A 10,768-nucleotide genomic window follows, 5' to 3' on the forward strand; every position below is an offset into this window, starting at 1 on the left:
GTATTCCGGGCAAATTACATAATTTAACACTGCACTTACAAAGGAAAGTTATATAACATTGCCATTTACACTGTACTAAGTCTAAGATTCTTTAGTTACTGCAGAAACTGTGAAAAAAATTCAAACGTTTATTTTAAGAACATACAATGTAGAAAAAGTATGAACAAATAAGTCCAGCTAATATGAGCACCCCTCCTTCCAGCGGAGAGGTTGTAGTGTAATCCAGCTTAATGTGAGCCAGTAGGTTAGAGCTCCTCACAGAAGCGTATTAAAGCCAAGAACACATGGAAATCTTCTTGTATCCATCTACAAGAAGCCTGGAAAGGAGATAAGAAACATTTGTTATGACATGTGGATCAGGTCTATTTTACCTTATAAGCATCACTTTAAAAAAAAAAAAACACGGCAAAAAAAATTTTTTTTTGTGTGACAGCAATGGTTTAATGGTGTTGATCATCATATTACAGAAAGGGATGATCACATTATAGCTCAACATACTATCTCCCCTTCCGACTACCCTTCCGACTAATCAGTTCCCTATGTAGAGCTACGTTTCCTCCCTACAGTATGCTGCATTTATAAAATGCTTGAAATGAAATTTACATCCCATGATCTACTTTACACTAGTCAGGAGTAGAGATGAGAAAACCTACAGTAGGAAAGCAACAAATCACTTCATTCCTATCTGCATTCTGCTCTTACGGCTGGGAAAGTTCGCCCAGTTTCCCAGGACTGGATCCATCTTTTCCCAACACCCGGGGAGGAGCAGCAGGGAGCAGAGCAGACTTTAAAGCCCGCAGCCTGATGAACAGAATGCAGATAGGAATCACTTTGTTCATACTGTAGGTTCTCTCATCTTGTCAGGAGTTTGACAGGTGATATCTCCAAATCTTATAAAATACTCACCATCTGACCGCCCCCTCTTTCCATAAACAGCAGATACACCACATTGTCCTCTTTTGGTACCAGCGTTTGTCTCCTTCAAATCCTGCATTGAGGAGCGTGCTCTGGAGAACATATCTTGTGTGTGTTTCACTGCTGCCAGATATTTTGCACATTCCTCAAAACCACTAGACAATGCCAGAGCCTCAGCCGTGAGTCCTTCCTTATTACAAACACTGCAGAGCAAGGAGGGGGGAAAGAGTCATCAGCTAGATTGATCAGACTATATACTATACACTTTAGTGAAAGGTCTACGATAAACTGATCATGCAGTACATAAAGACTTACTCGAGTCTAGCATCATGAGCAACAAGCACACTAAGGCACTCCAGACTCCCAGAACGGGCTGCTTTGTGAATCAGAGTTTCTCCAAAGAGATCCTAGAAGAGAACAGTAGTACATATTTACTATGGTGCAAAGCTGAAGCCAAGTCAGTATTTAGCCCTGCATAGGAAACACTGCTTATATGTACTCCCCACATGAAGCATACAGAATTTACTATGGGCATATCCCTTCCATAGAGCAAAAATCGCCAGACTTGTTTCTAGCAATGTGCGGGGGAACAGACCGCTTGTACAGTGACTCATTGCTGCTATTGACAGACACAAAAATGTGCACACACAGCAGGATAGATCACGCCTGCATGAGGGGCTCTGTTCACACTGGTGTCATGACCTCACCGACCACTAGGCAGGATCCCTGCACAAGCAGAAACTCCATACCTGATGGACTGTACTGGCTTTAATGTAGGACTTCCAGTATTAGTAGCAGGAATCTTTTTTTTTTCTGAATACAATAGAACAAACTACTAAGATAAATACATGTATGAAGTAGAAAAAATAAAGTATATATATATATATATATATATATATATATATATAAAATCAAAATAGAAGCCAGGGGGGTGCAGACAAAATGCTAAATATTCTGTTGGTGTACAGTACGCAATAGAAGTCAATGTTAATATTTACATACTGTTCCCACCTGCATCAATGTCATCTAGTAAGAAGCCAGACACCATGTCAGGGAGCAGAAAGCCGATGATGGCCCCCATTAATGGCAATAGGCTCTGTCAGGCACTGGTCATGTCTGCAGTGTAAGGGTATGTTCACACTGAGTAAAACAGGCGGGATTTCGACGTTCCGCTGCAGAATCCCGCCTGTCTCAGTGTCCCATAGCCAGTCACTCAAAAGGGCCAGTTCACACGGATCGTCAGATTTCCGCCATGAAATCCCACCGTGCTCAGTGTGCTGCTGTAAGTGAATGGAGAGGGCACGTGCTCATCCGCTGCCGCCGCTCTCCGCTCAGAGAGCTAACATGTTAGTTCTTTGAGCGGAGAAGAAAGCGAGCGGATGAGCGCGTGCCCTCTCCATTCACTTACAGCAGCACACTGAGCACGGTGGGATTTCACGGCGGAAATCTGACGATCTTGCTCAGTGTGAACTGGCCCAAAGAAGGGACATGTCACTTCTTTGAGCGTAGAGCTCACTCACAGCGGGACACTGATCTCGGCGGGATTCCATGGCGGAGAGATACGCCGCAGAATTTCACCGTATTTCCTCAGTGTGAACATAACCCAAGGGATCTGCCAGGAACACAGTTGTCTGTACAGCTGTGGGGTAAACTCTGTCTAATGGTGCGTTTACACAAACAGATTATCTGACAGATTTCTGAAGCCAAATCCAGGAACAGACTATAAACAGAGAGCAGGTCATAAAGGAAAGACTGAGATTTCTCCTCTTTTCAGATACATTCCTGGTTTCGATAACCTGTCACCTAAATCTCTGACTAAACACACCATTAGAGGGGTGCCCTATTGCCCCCGATGGTCCCGCAGCCGCCATGAGGCAGAGTGGTGGCATCACCTACCTGCTGGTTGATGTCCACTCCTGTCTGCAGCTGCCAGAGAAGGAAGAACGCCTGCCCCCCGTGTGCTGCCAGGTGTGCGGGTGTCTGGCCCAGGGCATCTCCGGGACAGTTCACTGCTCCCCCGCACTCTATCAGCTGCTTCAGGCTGTACAACTGATGGGAGAGGGGACAGTTAGCGGCCGTCCATGTAACATGTCAGCACTATGAGGGTATGCGCTGCCTGCAGCCCTCACCTCGTCCTCCGGCTGCTGCAGCATCCTCCTCCTCTGTGTGATACACCCGGTGCACGGTGCTATCCTCCTCCTCTGTGATACACCCGGTGCACGGTGCTATCCTCCTCCTCCTCTGTGATACACCCGGTGCACGGTCCTATCCTGCTCCCTGTGATACACCCGGTGCACGGTGCTATCCTCCTCCTCTGTGTGATATCCCCGGTGCACGGTCCTATCCTCCCGGCCGCTGCCAGCGATATGATATAACAGCCTCCGCTTTCCACTATTCTAATTCCAGAGCCAGCCGAAGCCCCGCCCCTCAGCACGTACTCAAACAAGCAGCACATGGAGCGCCACCACCTGCAGTCCACGCCCACATCTCCGCTGATTGGACAATGCAGTCAGAGTCCAGAGTTAGGGGACAGCAGATTGGCTGGCGCAGCTGGCGGTGTTCCTCCCTCCTCAGTGTCTGTGTTGTGGTCACGTAGCCGCGGCTGGGGCCTCCCGGCTGACATGCAGGCTGCTGTGAGGCGGCACGTAGGCGGTGTGCGGCTGTACGGGGAGAGGAGGGGGATGGGAGCCGCGCTGCAGGATGCTGGGGAGAGCACGTATGACGAGGAAGTACAATGAGGAGGAAGGAGAAGCCGCAGCTTTCAAGTGTTCCCAATTATCTGGAGGGAGTAGTCTACTGGTACTGCTGGGGGAAGGGGCCTCTAGTATCGGGCATGTGTACACCAGGATAGGGCCACACTGTATGGTCACCACATGCTGCATCAGCATCTCCTTACAGCTATGGTGGTCATCTCCTTACAGCTATGGTGGTCATCTCCTTACAGCTATGGTGGTCATCTCCTTACAGCTATGGTGGTCACCTCCTTAAAGGGACATTCCTATCCGCAGGCTCTGCCAAGCGTGTCTGATAGATGCCACTGCCAGAATCACCATTGTGGATACTGAGAGCTGTGCCCCCTAGCTTGGGGGGTCTCTGTTCTGGATATATGGTCAGGACATGTCCAGGCTGGAAGCGTTACTGTCACTTAAAGAAAACTTAACAGGTCTTATAGAAATGTGTCGATGAGATGGGGTCTTCATGCCCCGAACTGTGCTATAAATAAATGCAGCCCCCTCCCGTAATCCACCATTGGCTGCACATCTACATGGGGGGGCGTGCGGCTGGCTGCAGCTCAGGGGTCTGCTGATGATTGTTACCTGATCCCTGGTCTATTACACCCTGACACCTGCCCGATATTACACCCTGACACCTGCCCGATATTACACCCTGACATCTGCCCGATATTACACCCTGACATCTGCCCGATATTACACCCTGACATCTGCCCGATATTACACCCTGACACCTGCCCGATATTACACCCTGACACCTGCCCGATATTACACCCTGACACCTGCCCGATATTACACCCTGACATCTGCCCGATATTACACCCCGACATCTGCCCGATATTACACCCCGACACCTGCCCGATATTACACCCCGACACCTGCCCGATATTACACCCTGACATCTGCCCGATATTACACCCTGACATCTGCCCGATATTACACCCTGACATCTGCCCGATATTACACCCTGAGACCTGCCCGATATTACACCCTGACATCTGCCCGATATTACACCCTGACATCTGCCCGATATTACACCCTGACATCTGCCCGATATTACACCCTGAGACCTGCCCGATATTACACCCTGACATCTGCCCGATATTACACCCTGACACCTGCCCGATATTACACCCTGACACCTGCCCGATATTACACCCTGACACCTGCCCGATATTACACCCTGACATCTGCCCGATATTACACCCTGACACCTGCCCGATATTACACCCTGACATCTGCCACCTAATACACCCTGACATCTGCCCGATATTACACCCTGACACCTGCCCGATATTACACCCTGACATCTGCCCGATATTACACCCTGACATCTGCCCGATATTACACCCTGACATCTGCCCGATATTACACCCTGACACCTGCCCGATATTACACCCTGACATCTGCCCGATATTACACCCTGACATCTGCCCGATATTACACCCTGACACCTGCCCGATACTACACCGTGACACCTGCCCGATACTACACCCTGACATCTGCCCGATACTACACCCTGACACCTGCCCGATATTACACCCTGACACCTGCCCGATATTACACCCCGACATCTGCCACCTAATACACCCCGACATCTGCCCGATATTACACCCTGACACCTGCTTGATATTACACCCTGACATCTGCCCGATACTACACCCTGACACCTGCCTGATATTACACCCTGACATCTGCCCGATATTACACCCCGACATCTGCCACCTAATACACCCCGACATCTGCCCGATATTACACCCCGACACCTGCTTGATATTACACCCCGACATCTGCCCCATATTACACCCCGACATCTGCCCGATATTACACCCCGACATCTGCCCGATATTACACCCTGACACCTGCCCGATATTACACCCTGACACCTGCCCGATATTACACCCCGACATCTGCCACCTAATACACCCTGACACCTGCCCGATATTACACCCCGACACCTGCCCGATATTACACCCCGACACCTGCCCGATATTACACCCCGACACCTGCCCGATATTACACCCCAACATCTGCCCGATATTACACCCCGACACCTGCCCGATATTACACCCTGACACCTGCCCGATATTACACCCCGACATCTGCCACCTTACACACCCTGACACCTGCCCGATATTACACCCCGACATCTGCCCGATATTACACCCCGACACCTGCCCGATATTACACCCTGACACCTGCCCGATATTACACCCCGACATCTGCCACCTTACACACCCTGACACCTGCCCGATATTACACCCCGACATCTGCCCGATATTACACCCGACACCTGCCCGATATTACACCCCGACATCTGCCCGACATTACACCCCGACACCTGCCCGATATTACACCCTGACATCTGCCCGATATTACACCCTGACACCTGCCCGATATTACACCCTGACACCTGCCCGATATTACACCCTGACACCTGCCCGATATTACACCCTGACATCTGCCCGATATTACACCCCGACATCTGCCCGATATTACACCCCGACATCTGCCTGATATTACACCCCGACATCTGCCCGATATTACACCCCGACATCTGCCCGATATTACACCCCGACATCTGCCCGATATTACACCCCGACACCTGCCCGATATTACACCCTGACACCTGCCCGATATTACACCCCGACATCTGCCACCTAATACACCCTGACATCTGCCCGATATTACACCGTGACACCTGCCCGATACTACACCCTGACATCTGCCAGATACTACACCCTGACACCTGCCCGATATTACACCCTGACATCTGCCCGATATTACACCCCGACATCTGCCACCTAATACACCCCGACATCTGCCCGATATTACACCCTGACACCTGCTTGATATTACACCCTGACATCTGCCCGATACTACACCCTGACACCTGCCTGATATTACACCCTGACATCTGCCCGATATTACACCCCATCTGCCACCTAATACACCCCGACATCTGCCCGATATTACACCCTGACACCTGCTTGATATTACACCCCGACATCTGCCCGATATTACACCCCGACATCTGCCCGATATTACACCCCGACATCTGCCCGATATTACACCCTGACACCTGCCCGATATTACACCCTGACACCTGCCCGATATTACACCCCGACATCTGCCACCTAATACACCCTGACACCTGCCCGATATTACACCCCGACACCTGCCCGATATTACACCCCGACACCTGCCCGATATTACACCCTGACACCTGCTCGATATTACACCCCGACATCTGCCCGATATTACACCCTGACACCTGCCCGATATTACACCCTGACATCTGCCCGATATTACACCCTGACACCTGCCCGATATTACACCCTGACATCTGCCCGATATTACACCCTGACACCTGCCCGATATTACACCCCGACATCTGCCACCTTACACACCCTGACACCTGCCCGATATTACACCCCGACATCTGCCCGATATTACACCCCGACACCTGCCCGATATTACATCCTGACACCTGCCCGATATTACACCCCGACATCTGCCACCTTACACACCCTGACACCTGCCCGATATTACACCCCGACATCTGCCCGATATTACACCCCGACACCTGCCCGATATTACACCCTGACACCTGCCCGATATTACACCCCGACATCTGCCACCTTACACACCCTGACACCTGCCCGATATTACACCCCGACATCTGCCCGATATTACACACGACACCTGCCCGATATTACACCCCGACATCTGCCCGACATTACACCCCGACACCTGCCCGATATTACACCCTGACATCTGCCCGATATTACACCCTGACACCTGCCCGATATTACACCGACACCTGCCCGATATTACACCCTGACACCTGCCCGATATTACACCGACACCTGCCCGATATTACACCCTGACACCTGCCCGATATTACACCCTGACATCTGCCCGATATTACACCCCGACATCTGCCCGATATTACACCCCGACATCTGCCCGATATTACACCCCGACATCTGCCCGATATTACACCCTGACACCTGCCCGATATTACACCCTGACATCTGCCCGATATTACACCCTGACACCTGCCCGATATTACACCCTGACATCTGCCCGATATTACACCCTGACACCTGCCCGATATTACACCCCGACATCTGCCACCTTACACACCCTGACACCTGCCCGATATTACACCCCGACATCTGCCCGATATTACACCCCGACACCTGCCCGATATTACACCCTGACACCTGCCCGATATTACACCCCGACATCTGCCACCTTACACACCCTGACACCTGCCCGATATTACACCCCGACATCTGCCCGATATTACACCCGACACCTGCCCGATATTACACCCCGACATCTGCCCGATATTACACCCCGACACCTGCCCGATATTACACCCTGACATCTGCCCGATATTACACCCTGACACCTGCCCGATATTACACCGACACCTGCCCGATATTACACCCTGACACCTGCCCGATATTACACCCTGACATCTGCCCGATATTACACCGACACCTGCCCGATATTACACCCTGACACCTGCCCGATATTACACCCTGACATCTGCCCGATATTACACCCTGACATCTGCCCGATATTACACCCCGACATCTGCCCGATATTACACCCCGACATCTGCCCGATATTACACCCCGACATCTGCCCGATATTACACCCCGACATCTGCCCGATATTACACCCCGACACCTGCCCGATATTACACCCCGACACCTGCCCGATATTACACCCCGACATCTGCCACCTAATACACCCTGACACCTGCCCGATATTACACCCCGACACCTGCCCGATATTACACCCCGACACCTGCCCGATATTACACCCTGACACCTGCCCGATATTACACCCCGACATCTGCCCGATATTACACCCCGACACCTGCCCGATATTACACCCTGACACCTGCCCGATATTACAACCTGACATCTGCCACCTAATACACCCCGACATCTGCCCGATATTACACCCTGACACCTGCTTGATATTACACCGCCAACATCTGCCCGATATTACACCCTGACACCTGCTTGATATTACACCCTGACATCTGCCTGATATTACACCCTGACATCTGCCTGATATTACACCCTGACACCTGCCCGATATTACACCCTGACATCTGCCCAATATTACACCCTGACATCTGCCCGATATTACACCCTGACATCTGCCCGATATTACACCCTGACACCTGCCCGATATTACACCCTGACACCTGCCCGATATTACACCCTGACACCTGCCACATTACACACCCTGACACCTGCCCGATATTACACCCCGACATCTGCCCGATATTACACCCGACACCTGCCCGATATTACACCCTGACACCTGCCACATTACACACCCTGACACCTGCCCGATATTACACCCCGACATCTGCCCGATATTACACCCGACACCTGCCCGATATTACACCCTGACACCTGCCACATTACACACCCTGACACCTGCCCGATATTACACCCCGACATCTGCCCGATATTACACCCGACACCTGCCCGATATTACACCCTGACACCTGCCCGACATTACACCCTGACATCTGCCCGATAATACACCCTGACATCTGCCACCTAATACACCCCGACATCTGCCCGATATTACACCCTGACATCTGCCTGATATTACACCCTGATACCTGCCCGATATTACACCCTGACACCTGCCCGATATTACACCCTGACATCTGCCCGATATTACACCCTGACATCTGCCCGATATTACACCCCGACATCTGCCCGATATTACACCCCGACACCTGCCCGATATTACACCCCGACACCTGCCCAATATTACACCCTGACACCTGCCCGATATTACACCCTGACATCTGCCTGATATTACACCCTGACACCTGCCAGATATTACACCCGACACCTGCCCAATATTACACCCTGACACCTGCCACATTACACACCCTGACACCTGCCCGATATTACACCCCGACATCTGCCCGATATTACACCCGACACCTGCTCGATATTACACCCCGACATTACACCCCGACACCTGCCCGATATTACACCCTGACACCTGCCCGATATTACACCCCGACACCTGCCCGATATTACACCCCGACATCTGCCCGATATTACACCCTGACATCTGCCCGATATTACACCCTGACATCTGCCCGATATTACACCCTGACACCTGCCCGATACTACACCCTGACACCTGCCCGATACTACACCCTGACACCTGCCACATTACACACCCTGACACCTGCCCGATATTACACCCCGACATCTGCCCGATATTACACCCGACACCTGCCCGATATTACACCCCGACACCTGCCTGATATTACACCCTGACACCTGCTTGATATTACACTCTGACATCTGCCTGATATTACACCCTGACACCTGCCAGATATTACACCCTGACACCTGCCCGATATTACACCCTGACACCTGCCCGATATTACACCCTGACACCTGCCACATTACACACCCTGACACCTGCCCGATATTACACCCCGACATCTGCCCGATATTACACCCGACACCTGCCCGATATTACACCCCGACACCTGCCCGATATTACACCCTGACACCTGCTTGATATTACACTCTGACATCTGCCTGATATTACACCCTGACACCTGCCAGATATTACACCCTGACACCTGCCCGATATTACACCCCGACATCTGCCCGATATTACACCCTGACATCTGCCTGAAGGGTCTTAAAGCAAATGCGCTTTAAGTGTTGCACCTAAATAGACTGGCACTGACGTAAAGATGCAGGTGCCGCGGTCCTTTATTTTAACCACAGCCTGGTTCCTGCACCACAGCCCAGGCTGACCTAATACACCCCAACATCTGCCCGATATTACACCCTGACATCTGCCTGATATTACACCCTGACACCTGCCCGATATTACACCCTGACACCTGCCCGATTTTACACCCTGACATCTGCCCGATATTACACCCTGACATCTGCCCGATATTACACCCTGACATCTGCCCGATATTACACCCCGACACCTGCCCGATATTACACCCCGACACCTGCCCAATATTACACCCTGACACCTGCCCGATATTACACCCTGACATCTGCCTGATATTACACCCTGACACCTGC

At 51.3% G+C, this 10,768-nt stretch overlaps 1 protein-coding gene across 1 annotated transcript; it reads right to left on the minus strand.

The window, feature by feature from the left end:
• Positions 1 to 108: 108 nt before the first annotated feature.
• Positions 109 to 4,317, minus strand: ANKRD37 (ankyrin repeat domain 37). Its single transcript, XM_069976559.1, has 5 exons — positions 3,045 to 4,317; positions 2,812 to 2,964; positions 1,231 to 1,322; positions 907 to 1,118; positions 109 to 317 (listed from the first exon to the last, which is right to left on the minus strand). Exons 1-5 carry the CDS (start codon positions 3,066 to 3,068, stop codon positions 307 to 309), a joined length of 492 nt encoding a protein of 163 aa, XP_069832660.1. The 5' UTR covers positions 3,069 to 4,317; the 3' UTR covers positions 109 to 306.
• Positions 4,318 to 10,768: the final 6,451 nt, after the last annotated feature.

The sequence above is a fragment of the Dendropsophus ebraccatus genome, chromosome 7 (genome assembly GCF_027789765.1).
Source record: "Dendropsophus ebraccatus isolate aDenEbr1 chromosome 7, aDenEbr1.pat, whole genome shotgun sequence".
Taxonomy (NCBI): Eukaryota; Metazoa; Chordata; class Amphibia; order Anura; family Hylidae; genus Dendropsophus; species Dendropsophus ebraccatus.

Excerpts from the sequence above, each read along its gene's own strand:
- ANKRD37 (XM_069976559.1), bottom strand. The coding sequence starts at position 3,068 with ATGCTGCAGCAGCCGGAGGACGAG. Across the intron at positions 1,323-2,811 it reads GAGTGGACATCAACCAGCAG|GATCTCTTTGGAGAAACTCT; the intron begins GTAGGTGATGCC and ends GTTCTCTTCTAG. Across the intron at positions 1,119-1,230 it reads GCTCATGATGCTAGACTCGA|TGTTTGTAATAAGGAAGGAC; the intron begins GTAAGTCTTTAT and ends CTTGCTCTGCAG.